This window comes from Antechinus flavipes, chromosome 2, assembly GCF_016432865.1.
Source record: "Antechinus flavipes isolate AdamAnt ecotype Samford, QLD, Australia chromosome 2, AdamAnt_v2, whole genome shotgun sequence".
NCBI lineage: Eukaryota > Metazoa > Chordata > Mammalia > Dasyuromorphia > Dasyuridae > Antechinus > Antechinus flavipes.
Window position 1 is genome coordinate 529116766 of NC_067399.1, and position 15132 is coordinate 529131897.

Genomic DNA, 15132 nt, shown 5'->3' on the forward strand with positions numbered 1-15132 from the left:
CATTGTTGATCACTTCCACCATAGACTATCAGTTATCATTGAATTCCTTGATCTTTTGTCAGGTATACTTAACTCTTACCATGGATTATCTCTCTACTAATTACTTTCTTTGCTAACATGGTATTCATGTGATCTCTTCTGGAGATCTCTTCTGGAGAAAGTCAAGCAACCATGACAAAACAACTTTGAAAAACTTTAGGATTTTAGTCAATGCTATTAAAAAAAACACAAATCCAGAGGAATGAAGATAAAATATACCACCTGTCTGCTGTCAGAGAAGTGGTAGATTTAAAATGCAGAATGAGACAAATTTTTGTTAATAGTCAATGTGGAGATTTATTTTGCTGCAGATTTTGATTCATATTTTCTATGAATGTTTTATTTTTCTTTCTCTTCCTTCTCCTTTTTAACTATATAATTGGGGGAGGCAGTGAGAGGAAGAGATAATACATGCTTGCAAAAGGAAGAATGAAAGAAAGGAAAAAGAAAGGAGGTCATTTAAGATATTGGGAATCAATATATATATTTAAAAGTCCAGTCATTTCTTGATCAGGTATTTCTTTTATAATTAAATCCAAGAATGAATTGAAATTTATCATTGAAGGAAATGATGAAGATAGCATATAACAGAATAGGAGTTTAAAAGATGACTACTCTTTTTAACCTCGCTTTTAGAAGTGAGAGATTAGGAAGATCTAAATATATTTGTAAGCGAATGATAAGGACCCAACAATTAGGAAGAAATGATTGATTTTGAATTGAAGTTTTGACTCACAGAATAAGATCTTGGAAAGATGCTGGAGAGAATGGAATCATTCCAGTATAGAGAAGGATTATTAAATAGAGATAAATTTTTCTATGAAGAGAGGGAAGGTGGGTTATGATGTTGAGAAGCTGAGAGAGAGGTGTGGAATTTTTATCAGGCTGCTTTGATTTCTTCAGTGAGGGGGAATCATTTACTAAGATTGTATAGTAGGGGAGGGGAAAATGCAGTTGGCTTGAGAGAAAAATATAAAAAGTTTGGAAGTCAGTGTGATAAATGAAATATGAGTCAATTAAGTTTGAATATAAGGACAATTAAGTAACAGCAGAAACCCAGTTGAATTCGTTTACCAGGAATTTGTAGTGGTTGAAGATGATTTTTTTTCTTTTTTTTTTTCATATCCCAAATCACTCTCTTCTATGTGGCCTGTCCCTTTGTAACGTCAAATCCAGGCTGTTTCTTTCTCTATCATTCTGACTGTCTCTTCCTTCTAATTCTTTAGATGTTTTGGCTACTTAGGTGTCTGACTTAGAGGCAGTATCAGTTGTCAAATCTTGTTGACATTTCCACAATATCTCATGCATGACCCCCAAATTTAGCTCAGGGCCTTATCATCTCTTCCCTGGATTATTGCAATAGTTTCCTAATTGGTTTCTGTTTTAAGCCTTTTCTTACTCAAATCTATCTTCCCCATAGTTGCCAAAGTGATTTTCCTATTGAACAGTTCTGACTGACCCTCTAAATTTCATTGGGTTCCTAAATACTTTAACATTTAACGCTATTCATACCTTAGACCTCTCCTATCTTTCCTATTTTACTATTCCCTTTCATGTACTTTACATATGTTCCCCTCTCCCATATTTTCGCCTTTGCATTGACTAGAATACTCTTCTCACTATTACCTCTGATGACTCCCTGGCTTCTTTCAACCCTCACCTTAAATGCTATTTTCTGCAGGAGGCCTTTCCTGGTTCCCCCAACTGCTAGTATCTTCCTTTCTAAGGTTATCCTTAATCTTTTCTATATATTTTGTATGTACCTATTTTTCTTATTTATTTTGTCTCCCTGATTAGAATCTAAGTAGTTTGAGGGAAGAGAGTTTTTAATTTATCTTTGTATCCATAATCCTTATAACTTTGTATCACAGAATCCAAAATCTTAAGTTTTTAATAAATGACTATCAATTGATATGATACATTAATATACTAAGACACACAGAGTGGCTATAGATTTGAAAATATCCATGATTCCATCACTGCATTTAATTTCTCCATATCTTAGTAGATGCTTTTCAGGAGTTGTCATGACCAAACCTAACCAAGAACAAGTCACTTAGGAACTTTCTGGAGCTGAGTCTCTCAGTGATTAGCGAGGCTAGTCTTCAGACACCATCTGTGGCAGTTCATAATGGAGGTCTTTTAAAGCTGGTAATATCTGACATAGCTGGAAGCCAGGGCCACCTTTCTGCACTTTGAGGAGGCTGGAAGTACACGCTGAGAGAGGGAACAGCTGATGTTTCTAGGTCTGTAAAATGGAAGTCCAATCTCTTAAGCGGCACAACCATTTATAAAAGGAAATACCACAATTAAAACTTGGTTATTTTCTTCCTCCAACTCCTTTCTGACTTGGGTTTACTTCCCTGGATCAGGTTCAGTACCTGTTTTGGATTTGGATTTTCGAGTAGGATATTTAACAGGTCTTGGATTTAAGCAAATGAAAATGATGGTCAATACAATGTTGAGCTTTAGTGGACTAAGATTTTTCCCTTTGCAGATCTGCTCTAATTTTGCCAAACCCTATCGCTTTTCAAAGTATAGTAACTATGAGAACATAGAGTCTGGAGCATTTTCCTCACACTTTCCCTGCGCATTTTCCGCACAAGGCGCTGTCCAGTACTCTGCACGCCCCCACCCGTGACACTGAAATTCGCGGGACTCGGAGCATAAGATGCGGTTTACAGCGTCTTTACAGCATTGGCTGAAGAGTAGAATCAAGCCAAAGTTCAGCTTTGTTGAGGCCTCTTATCTAGCTCGGAGTGTATCTCGGGCTAGGAGGTGGTCCGGGTTGCAGGATCCAGATGCTGCTGCAGCTGCGACTCCCTCTAGCCCCGCGTTTACAGCCAGTAGAAGGAGGATGGTAGGAAGGAGGCGGCGCCGAGTTTGCAGCTCAGTGCTGTTCTCTTCAGGGAGATCAGACAACACGGCCCCAGCAGTCAGCCCCAGCTTCACCAGGGGCGTATCGCCTCCCCCCTGCATTCCAGTCCGCCTCACCCCACCGCGGGCTTTGTCCATGTGCATTGTAGCCGTCCCTCCCCATTCCCTTCAGCTCCTCCCACTCCCCAGCCCCCAACTTCCCGACTCAGCTGGGAGAAGCCCGGGGAGGAAGGGGTTAACCCCAGGGCTCCTCCAGGCGCGGAGGGATCCGGAGCCGAAGCCCGAGCGTGGTGCTGAGGCCGCCTAAGCAAAAAAAATGTCCGCCTAAGGGAGACCCACAAGTTCTATTCGGGGGCACAGCCAGCCCGCCCGGGGAGGAAGGGGCGGCCAGGCCCGAGAGCCCCCTCACCAACCCTGATCTGAGTGTCTGCGAGGAAGAAAGTGGATAGAGACGCCGGGAGGTGGAAGGGAAAGCCCAAGCCCGCTCTCCCGGCCAAAGTGAACTTCTATCGGGGTGGTTGAATGTGCAAAAGGAGCTGCAGGTAAATGTGGGGCTGACTGGGGGCGCGGGGCGCGGGGCCCGGGGTGGGGGGAGAGTTAGGAGAGGAGTGGGGCAGGGGCGGAGGAGCCAGTGTGGGGAGGGTGCGGGGGGGAGGGGGAGCAGCGTGAATGGGGTGGGAGGTCTGTTTGGGTTGAGCTGGGAGCCGGGTCCCCGTGCGCTCCGCGGCAGCCCCCCTTCCTGGAGTGGAAGCTGTAGGAGTCGTTTCTTTCCCCCCCACCCCCCACCCCGGCTTTCCCCCCTTCCTCCCCGCGCCTGAACTCTGCCCCCCCCCCTTTGTAAAGCGCCGAGCCCAGAGGACCCCCTCCAAGTTATGTGGGGGGAGGGGTGTAATAAGGAGGGGGGAAAGAGGAGGAGGAGGCACTGGCACTCGTGCCGGGGGAAATGCAGCCCCACCGGGAGGCGGGCGGCGCACTCGGCCCTGTGCGCCCTGTACTCCGCTCCGCTCGGTGCTGGCGCGCCCGGGGCGCACACGGTAGTGGCGGAGGCTCCGGGGCTGTGGAGGCTCATTGTCTTGGCAGGTTCGGGGCTGGGTGGGAAGGAAGAGGGGAGGAAGAGAGGGAGGAGGCCGAGCCAGGAAAGGAGAGGAAGGAAAGGAGAGAGCAGGGTTTACTGGGCTCTTAAAAAGAAAAGAAAAGAAAAGAAAAGAAAAGAAAAAAAGCAAAGTCAATTTTGTGTGTTGAGGAGCAAATTGATCCTCTGCAAATCGGCAGTAATGTCCGGGAAACGGTAGCCGCAGACATGGCTCTAGTGAGATGCACATTCCCAGCAACTTGTCAGCTCTATTGTTGCCTAGATAGTGAGTCACTAAACATCTTCTCTCCCTCTCTTCTTCGCCACACTTGCTTGTTGGATGGCGATTTTTTTCCCTTTTACCCCTCCCCCTTCTTCTTTCTAACCCTTTCGACCCCCCCACCTCTGCCCCCACTAGGGATGAGACCTAAACCAGCTAGAGACCCGGTCCTTCCAGCCACCTCCTGGCGGGTGCTTGAGGAGCTGTCTGTCTGGTGTAAGGAAGAAGGGGAGGGGAAGGGGTTCAGAGCTCTCGAAAACTTAGGGGATATCTGTCGAGTTGCACGAACCTCTGCTACCCTTTCCTGTTCGATACATGTGTATTCAAAATCATCTGCCACCTTGTGCCCAGCCACTTGGCTCCTCTCTTTCGTTAAGGATCAATGCAGTATACATACCTACTTGGGAGCGGGAAAACCTTTACTCAGACAGGTCTTCTGTCTACCCAGGATTATTACAACAAACAAGCAAACTGAACGCTTCCAATATTAAAAGTGAGCCCCGTTCTCCAACCCTCACTACCCCCTTTCCCAGAAAAGGTATCCTTTCTCCTCATTCCACAATCACATATACTTTTGGATTCAGGTTCCAGTCCTTTCTGAACCATGCTGGTCTCACTAAGCAGTGTTTCCTCTATCTTAGGACCTGCTAGAATTGACCGAAGATGAATTCTCAACAGCAGCGAATGGCGGCTATAGGGACAGACAAGGAGCTGAGTGACCTTCTGGACTTCAGTGCGGTAGGATATCTTTTGAGGTGTTCTTATGGCTCTGCCCTGGTAAAAAGGACCTGGGATTTGGGCAGCCTCAGTTCCAGCTGCACTGCTCAGGGCCTGAGTCCAGCTCAGCCAAGTTGGACACCTGAACTTTGATGTAATGTCTAGACTTCCAGATTTAAAACTTTAATGCCAGAGGGGTCATTTGGCATAACTAGGGAAAAGTAGAACAATGTAATCATAAACTTTTGGTTGAGTTACCCTGTGACCCTGATGATTATCAGAGTTCTTTTAAAAAATTAATTTCTTTCTTCTGAAGCCAACTTTAAGCTCTCCCTCCCCCACACCTTTTTTTCCTTTGGTTAATTTTAATGTATGATATCTGAAAGATGTTAGCTCAGACAAATCCAACTCAGGATTAGAGTTTTATGAGTCTAGTTAGTGAAGGAGTTACTTTTCTTTTAAGCTAGGTTAGGTTTTAAAAAATGAGGAAAAAAACTTAATACTTCAAATCATTGACAATGAAACCAAATCATCTTTGCTCTTAATTTTGGTACAGTGGAATCTCTTTATAACTTTGCTGTTTCAAGACAGGACTGACACCTGCACTGTGGTTAACCACTGTTATAATGAACCTTTTCTGTGTGTAGTTTTAGTTAAGGGAAGATGAATTATCTGAATTCTCATATGAACTGTTTTATTTCTATGCTTTAAATTGTTCATCGAGAATAATTTATTATTGATTTTTATAATTTTTGACATTCATAGAGAAACAGAAGAGTGCCGATATTTACTAGTAATGTTATAAAGTAGCAGCAGTTACAAGTCTTTTTGATTTGTAATGCATTGACTCAATCTTATTTCATTTCCAACTTCAAAATGTGGCAGCTAAATGATTTTTCTGTATGAAAGACTATGTGATAGAGAGATGCAGCTTAAAGAGGAGTTTCCTTACTAATATGCATTTTTGGTTATTTTGCAGATGTTTTCCCCACCTGTTAATAGTGGGAAAACGAGACCAACAACCCTAGGAAGCAGTCAGTTCAGTGGATCAGGTAAGATGCAGTTGAAAACTCCAAGTTCAAATCTCTTGGGTTCTGATACACTGCTTATTGGAAACTTTAAAACGTTTTTATTTTAAAATGATACAGAAATGCAAATTTATTAATTAGGTGTCAGTTTCAAAATAAAAACATAGTGATCTGTTTAATACTAAAAGATTAGCCATTTAAGGCGTCTTGAAAATATCATCTTCCTTCATAAATTTTAAGCTGCAGTAAAGTATTTATTTAATATAAGAGATTCTGGAACATGCTTCCGAGCAAGAGTTAAAAAATGCTATTGTCCATGAGTTATTTGTAAAAGCGTATACTTTTTTTTACTTTATCTCGGTATATTTGACACTGTTTAGCATTATGAGTCAAAAAGTTTATAAAAAGATATTAAAATAGCACTATTAAATGAATTCATTGTGTAGTTCAAATACGACTGGGTAAATAAAGTATTAGATTAAATGGCTGTTTTCATAGATTTAGAAGTTAATAAATTGGTGGTTAATTTTTTTTTTTTTGGTTAAAGAATGGAATAAAAAGTAACTATATAAATGTGGAATTCTGTCTGTCTTTTAGGAGAAAACAATGAATAGATGAATGAAACTTTTTCTAAATTCTAATACCATTGGGACACTGTTATTAGATTAAGTTAAATCAGATTTAAAATTCTACAACTTCTCTACCTAAAACTGTCTTGAATATTTATGATTAGTAATTTTTTTGATCAAATAATTGTTGATTCCCTGAATATTTTTTATAATTTTTTCTATCATTCCAAATAGGAAGTGAAGAAAATATACTTTTCCTCCAAGTGATTCTTTATCAGATTTTCAGGATAAAGGCCATTGTGGTGTGAAGAAAGCTATGTTTTTCTGTGTGTTTTGCCTCTTAATGCTTAGATTTTTTTTTAAAGCAAAAAACTTGCATCAAAGCCATAACGTATATTTAGGAAAATTAGGTGTTAAATATATGTGACAAAATAAATTTATTAGTCTGTATATATTTTGAAATGGTTTATTTTTTTCAAAATTTGAGAGTAAGAATTAAACCCTACTTTTATATCAGTTCACTTGTGAAAATATGGTTATGGTACTCAGTACTGCTAATAAGTATATTTTGCATTTTGAAAATAGAATTCCAAGTTGATATTATTATTAATCATAAAGACATTTTGAAATGTCATCTGTTTTTGTCTTCCTTATTACTGATAATCAAAGGAAAGCTTTATCCCCTTGCTCTTTTTTTGGTTGGGAGAAAAAAAGAGAATTATTTCTGAATTAGTTATTTTAAAATATTAAAATATATGCAATTTAAATTCTCTTTTCTACTAGTATTTAGATGTAGGGGGTAAAGGCTTAATTTTTGCAGCTAACAATTATTTAAATTAATTTCAATTTCTTTATTAAAGAAACATATGAATAATATTAGCTATCTTTTAGGCACTCAGTACATATTTTTTGATGATGATGTTTTTGATGATGAATGAATGATACTGATTCCAGAAGTAATTTATTTCTTGTGATTTTAACATATTCTTTTGACCATGAACTAAGAAAACTTTTGGAAAATTTTTATTTTCAGTGTTCTTTTGGAAATACATTTTATGGATTTTCCATTTGAGATAACTTTATTTATTTTTTAGAAGATAAATTATTTTGTTATTTAACTTTACAAAATAAAAAAATGCAAAATGTCATTTTCTCTATGTTTTTACATATAGAATATTAGTTACTTGGGATTTTTAACATTAGCTTGCCATAGTTCAAGAATTTTCATGTATACATTTAATTTGAAATGAGTGTTAGGGCATGTTGAAATGGGTAATTTGTCTCCCATTTACTTAGAATATATGTAAAGTCTTATTTATTTGTGTTAGAAATACTCAAAGCATTAATTGACCCACCTTTGGAGGTGGATTTTGGTGTAAGATGACTGATTTCTATGTATATTTTAGCTGAACAACCAGTCTTTGGCACTCAACATATCTATCCTATGAATGGGTATAGTAATTTTTTCCTGTTCTGTAAAGTAAATATACTTTATGCAATCCAGAAGCATCTTAATTTAATAAATTTCATTAATGTGAAGAGATTTAAATTATCTAACAATTTTATATCACGTTTGTTGATAGAGACAATGTAAGGATCTACGATATTCTTTTCAGATATATTTAAGGGAATATTTAGAAGAAGTTGGTATTGTTTGTATTTTGTTTGGATAGTGTATCTACATTTTGAAACTATCACCTGGAGATATTTTGTAATCACCTCCTATATCTTAAAAACATTTACTTTTTAAAGTTGCAGAATGAAATATTTAAGAAGTGTTTCTTTAATATCAATAATTTTCATCTTGAAAGAATAAAATTCCATATAAAACTTAAAATCTATCTTTGATGAGGATGTTATTATTACAATTAGATTCTGATAATGAACATTTCTGTCCTTTTTGAAATGATGAGTTTTGCTTTCTTAAAGGACTTTTTGAAAATAATATAGCATTTGAAATTCACATCTTGAATGGTGTAATACCTGATAATGCTTTTGATCTAATTCACAAAGCAAAATATTATTATTTGTATGACAGCTACCACATTATTAGAAATCACTTTAGGAAAAGGTTAATGAATGCCATATCATCACTTACATTTCTGGCCATTGTTAAATACCATTTTTTGAGACTTCTAGGTGTTAATTCACTTTGGCATTGTACATATGTTGAGATAGTGAACCTGTCTATTTAATATTGTTTTGCATGTGGACAAAATAAAATATATGTAGTCAGTTAGGTACTGTTACAGAGACCTTGACCTAAGTGTGGCCCACTCTATAGGAACGAAAGGTAATTAACTTGTATGAACTGTTTTGTAGGATACTGTATGTCTTTACAGAAAGAGCTTGTTGAAATGATACATGGAAAGAAAATAGAACAGATGTTTAATTTCTGAGATCTCCTAGGTTTAAATTCTGTGTTGGACTTTAGCTTAATTTTTAGTGGTTTCAGCAGTTGCAAAATAAATGATAATTTGAAAATTTTTTATCAGTTAGTTTTTAAGAACAAGTAGTATAAATAAATTTAGAGAGAAAAAAAATCAAATATTTATTTTTTTTTTTTCCTACTTGGTTCCTTATATTAGCAAGGAACATGTTATTCAAAAAAGGATTTTCTAAAACACTGAACAGCTTCTCCTTGATATTTTTATACTGAAAGTGAAAGTCTTTTGTAAAACCAAATAAAGGTTAACTTTTCTCATTCTTGAAATTATATTTGAATAACAATTAAATACTCTATTCTGGCTTTAAAAATTATTTATTTTTAAAGCTTCATGAATTTTTCTAGTATTACCAATAGCATTCTTTCTCTTTTAATTTTTAAGAGTATTAAAATCCTTTGTTCTTACTTTCAACAACCACAATTTTAAGGTAAAAATTAAGATTAATAGATTTTTAAAAAATGTTGAGCATACCATAGAAGTGTATATTTACTAAAGATCATGTCTGTAAAAGAGATTTTTAAATTGCTAGTAAGATTGGTCTCACTTCCTTTTCTTCCTAAATTGAGTAAATCATTAGGATGATGACAAAGTTGTATAAGCATTTGGTAAAATCCTTAATTAAGGAATTAACAATCAACATTTTACCTTTGTAATAATTCATTTAAACATTGTGCAGTCGTAAGCTGATCTTGTAAAATCGAGGATATATCAGGCTTGATACTTTTGCTTGTGATTATTTTTTAGAGTGATGAGCTGGGCATGCTGTTTACCTGTTCATATTGAGATTTATGTCACACTTTATATAGTAACATGTCATTTGTGTGAGTCATGGAAAGTATAACAGAATTATAGTGCAGACTAACAGAAGAATGATTGATTTGCTAGTCTGGTGTTCAATGGCTGATACAAAGTAGATCCATCTTTAAGCAGGCATATGGTACAGGTGTGCCTACTTTAAAAAACAAATATGTATACAAATTTTTAAAGAGAAAACAGGATAAATTGGGGGGGAATTTTATTCATATTGCAGGTGAATTTTTAATTTCACAAAATGAAATTCAGTTTTCTTTTAAATAGTAATCATGTCTAATGTATTTAAAAATATTTTCTTTACTTACAGTGTTTTAAGGATACATTATTTTAAAAGTGTACTTTTAGTGTTTTTTTCTTCAGTTTTTTATTTGATTTAAAATAAAATTTACTATTGCATGGAATAAGAAATTGCAATTATAGGATGATTTGAAATATAAAATGTCCTTTTAAGATCCACTGTATCTTGCATTTTTTCAACTCTCTGATCATACAAATAATAATTTCTTTTAATGAAACAGGTAAAGAAGGAGGAAGACCTTTTGATTTAAACAGAATTGTTAATTAGGTAAAAATTTAGATTTAAATGAATTGGGCAATTGATACAACTGTTAAGGATAGATACTTGTGTTCCATTTCTGACTGTTAACATCACTTGGAACTGTTATTGGACACTTCATATTTTGTTGACTAAGATAGCTCTTGTCTTTCGTGATGAGTCATGGCCTCTTACAGGGTTGGTTTTTAAAATTTATTTTATTTTATTTTATTTTTTAAATGAAATTATAAAGCCTTGATAGTGTGTTAGAATGCCATTTCCCTCCTCTCAGCTGGATGTGACTACATTTCACTTGCTATTTGTATTATCTTTGACAGGATGAGAAAGTTAAAATTTAATCTAATGATTTAGTATAATAGAGAGTGAAATGGAAAGGAAAAAAAAACACATTCGAAAACATTACAGTTCAGAAAATACTGCCCTTTTTAAGTAATGGATTTTTATTCACCTCTGTCTGATCTGTCCATTAGCAACATTTAATGAATACCAACTGTGTGTAGAATACTGTTCTTCGAGCTGTAGGAGATTTTAAACAACAGTAACAACAGCAACAATGACAACCAAAAATGTTCTCCTGTCCTTCAAGTAGACTCTGTAGAGTAGGAATAATATAAAGACCTCAAGCAACTAAATATTACTTTCATAGTATCTTGCACATAATAAGAGCTTACTAAATGCTGGATTTATTTTTACAGAACAACATAGAAGTCAATGTAAATTAATATAGTTACACTGCAAATAATGAATGCAAGTATTGAATAGAGGAGCTGTATGAGAATCAGTCACGGAAAGCTTTCTGGAGCAAGTGGATTTTGAATTAGTTAAGGTAAATTGAATTAGTTAAGGTACAGGAGAAAGGAGATTCTAGGTATGAGCATTTGGTAAATCATGGAGGCGGAAATGGACTGGTTTGTGTTAGGGATGGAAGGAAGATTAGCTTGACTGGAACTTTCCCATTATACTTAGGAAAATAATAGGAAATTATATTGATAACAGGGTAGGGAAAGCCAGTTAGCTGGGGGGATAGACGTTGGATGGTGGACAAGTGATATAAGGTGTTATATGGACATTATTTTAATGGCCGTATAGTGAATGAATTTTTTAAAAAAAGTTTTATTGATATTTTAAACTCTTCAGTTAATGTCAGTCAGTAAGCATTTATTAAGCCTCTACTATGTGGTAGATAGGCACTTTAAGAGTTGTTGATAAAAGGAAAGGCTAAAAATAGTTCCTGCACTTAAGGAGCTCATAGTGAAGACTATTATCTATATAGACATATCTATATATACATACATATATATTTATATACATAGAATAAATTGGAGATAACTAGCAGAGTTATTAAGAGGGATTGTGACTTTCTGTATGCTTTTTCCTTGAATTTGAAGGAAGACAAAAGATGGAGGCTAACAAGGTGAAAGTCCCAGGCATGTGGGGCAGTCAGTGAAAATGAATGTAATCAGGAGATGAAGTGTCTTGTGCCAAGAACAGTAAGAAAGTCAGGATCATAGAATTGACAAGTGAGGAGTAAGGTGTAAGACTAGCTAGGTAGGAGAGGGCTAGATTATGAAGAGCTTTGAACACTTAACAGAATTTTATATTTGATCATGGAGGTGATAAGGTGATAAACTAGAGTTTACTGAATAGTGGTGGTAGGTCAGACCTGTGAAGGAAGATCATTTTGACATCAGAGGAGAGGATGGAGTGAGATGAGAAGATTTGAGGCAGGGAATCTTTGGTTGTTCCTTCACAGAATCTTCTCTTGTAATAAAGAAGTATAGTTGCGTAAAACAAAGAAATGAAATCACACCCCATCCTTGTTCTCCAACATACTTTTCTTTTGCTCCTTTAACTTTCCTTTGTAAAAAAGAAAAATAATCAAGAAAACCAACTAATTCTGCATCCTCCTCTGACAGTTTCTCTTTCTTAATCCTTCCCCATATCCAGTGTGAAGAGGGAGCAGTGGTTCATCATTTGTCTTCTAGAATCAATATTGGAAACTGAATTTAATCCAAAATCAGTTGTTTTTGATGGAGTTTTTATTTGTATTATTGTAGTTCTTGTTTTTATTATTTTCTTGATTCTATTTTGCTTTGTATCAGTGGGTATGTCTTCCCTTATTTCTTTGAATTTTTTTTATAGACATTTCTTACAGTTGCTAAATGTTTCATTATAGTAATATAGATTTTGTTTCTTCAGCTCTTCTCTAATTGATACACACTGATATTGTTTACAGTTTTTTAAGGTATAAAATCAATTAATGAATATTTTTAAAACACTGTTTTAAGAACTGAGCTAGGTCTTGAGGAGGCCAAGAGTGAAATAGTTTTTTCTTTCAAGGAAAGGGTATGAAGTTTACATGCTATAACAAAAAGTACTATTGTGAATATTTGAGTAACCTAGGACCTTTCTTTTTGCTCTTGACCTCCTCAAGGTAAAGGACAAATAGTAGGACTCCTGGATTAAATGGTATGAAAAGTTAATGCCCTTTTCTGCATAATTCCAAATAGTTTTCCAGAACAGTTGAACCAGTCTGCAGTTTCACCAATAATGTATTGTTTTTCCCTGATATATAGCCCCTCCGACATTGTTTATTTCTGTTTTTTGTTATCTTTATCAATTTGCTGGCTGTGAAGTAAAACCTCAGCTGTGTTCATTTGCAATTAAATTATGATTTGTGCTTTTTGTTGCTGGTAGTTTGGATTTCTTCTTTTGAAAACTATTCACATATTTTGTCAACTTACCTCCTGGGTAGTAGCTCTTGTTTTTATGAATTTATGTATCTCGGAAACCAAACTTTTCTCAGTTTTATTTCTGCAGATTTTCTCCATCTTAGGATCAGTTGTTAGTAAAAGTGAAGGATGAAGTCTTGTTCTGTAGTGAAAACTTAAATGAGGTTATTAATTGTGAAGTGGAAAAGAAGAATATTTAAGAGAGTGGTAATATTAACCTATTGGTAGAATGTCATTGGGAAGGGAGACAATGTTGTCAAACCTGAATTATTGATATGATATTACTGCAGGGTCAGAGTGTGAATTCAGTTTTTAGCATTTTAGCATGCTAAATTTTAGATGATGGATACATCTTCTGGATATGAAAAATCAAAGCTAGAGATGTAGATTTGGGAAACCTTCCATTTAACAGAGTAGAGATAAAGAGCTGAGTGAATAAGTGAGTACCTAAGGCACTAAGTTTAAAGGCATTGGGACAGAAGGTCAAAGGTTGAGCTTTGTGGTATTCTCCCAATAAATTATGGAATTAGAGGTAGTAGTCAATGAAAGAGAGTTGGATTCAGATAAAACCAGGCATTTTAGAGCTTGGGTCAAAGGTATTTCTTTAGATGTGGAAACCTGTCCTTAGTGTGAATTGGTTTTTATGCAAATACCACCCTCCCCCAATCTATATAAAGAAAATTATGAACTCATTTTGTATCCTTTCATGTACTTGAACGCATTTCATTTTTTGACCTAAACTTAAAAGAAACTTATTTAAAGCTAGTAGGAAGTTATGGTATTGATTGTATCATTATTTTAAAAAAATTCTTTTTAAAAGTTAATTTAGTATTTTTATTTTTTTCAGTTACATGTGAAGACAGTTTTTAACATTCAGTTTTAAAACTTTGCATTCCAAATTCTCTTACTTAATCTCCCTTCTCCCCCACTGAGAAGGCAAGTAGTTACATACAGGAGATACACGTTACTTTCTATAGTATTTTTATATTCTAGGTAAAATGGGATATATTTCATTAAAGAGGAAAATTGTTCCCCAATAGGAATTTGTGATAAAATTATGAAACATTTTATTTTTCCACTCATGCACATAATGATATATATTATTTAAAGAATAAATGAAAATTGGTATGAAGGGAAAAGACAAGAAATTTAGTAGTCAGGAGGTTGGTATCAGTCATATGTATTACCTTCTATCACTCTCTTTCCTCTATGGTATAGGCTTCTTTAATGACTCAGAAATATTATATTGTTTTGCAAGGGGTTTGAAAGCACAGAATGGTGAGTTTGATTTCTTTACTCTGGGATGCTCCTCAATACACAGGTACTGTGTATTATTACACAGCCTGCATTCTGAGTGGAAGGTATGCAAGTAATTAATTTTATTGTCTCCAATATTACTTACCCTGTCCTTACTTTTATTGGGCTTTTGCAAGTGCATACCAGTGTGTACTAGTTTGTTAGCTATTTTGTTTTTTAGATAATGTAAGGGATTACATTAAGGGGGAAAATTCATAGACAGACACAGCAAACTTAACATAGGTGGTGGATATGGGTGGTCCCCGGCACAATTTGGAAAACTGAGCCAAATAGGTTTGTTCAGTTGTGTTTCAGTTATTTCTGACTCTTTGTAACTCTGGAGTTTTCTTGGCAGAGATGCTATAGTAGTTTGCCATGTCCTTCTCTAGCTCATTTTACAGATGAGGAAATTGAGGCAAACAGAATCAATTGGCTTGTCCAGGATCATATAAATAGTAAATATCTGAGGCCAGATTTGAATTTAGAAAGATAAGTCTACTTTACTCTAAGCCTGGCACTCTATCCACTGTGCCACTTAGCCAAATAAGTACTTCTGAATTATTTGTGATGATTTTCCTCCTGTATTCTTTAATTATTTGCAGATAACCTATGGTTTCCTGAAAAAAAAAAAACTAAGTTACATAAAAAAATAGAAAGCTGAAGTAGGATATTTGTTGTATTAGAGGTGGGGAGAGTCTATATAGCT

General features: G+C 35.7%; 1 protein-coding gene across 3 annotated transcripts in view; it reads left to right on the forward strand.

The window, feature by feature from the left end:
- Positions 1–3264: 3264 nt before the first annotated feature.
- TCF12 (transcription factor 12) overlaps positions 3265–15132 on the forward strand; it is a 407755-nt gene continuing 395887 nt past the window's right edge. For 2 of the 3 annotated variants that reach the window (XM_051980717.1, XM_051980718.1), the window contains exons 1-3: positions 3267–3458; positions 4910–5006; positions 5965–6037. In XM_051980717.1, the coding sequence (XP_051836677.1) occupies positions 4932–5006; positions 5965–6037 (148 nt within the window). In that variant the 5' untranslated portion in view covers positions 3267–3458; positions 4910–4931. Of the gene's footprint in view, positions 3459–4909; positions 5007–5964; positions 6038–15132 lie in introns of all 3 variants that reach the window. The other variant, XM_051980716.1, reaches the window with a different exon arrangement.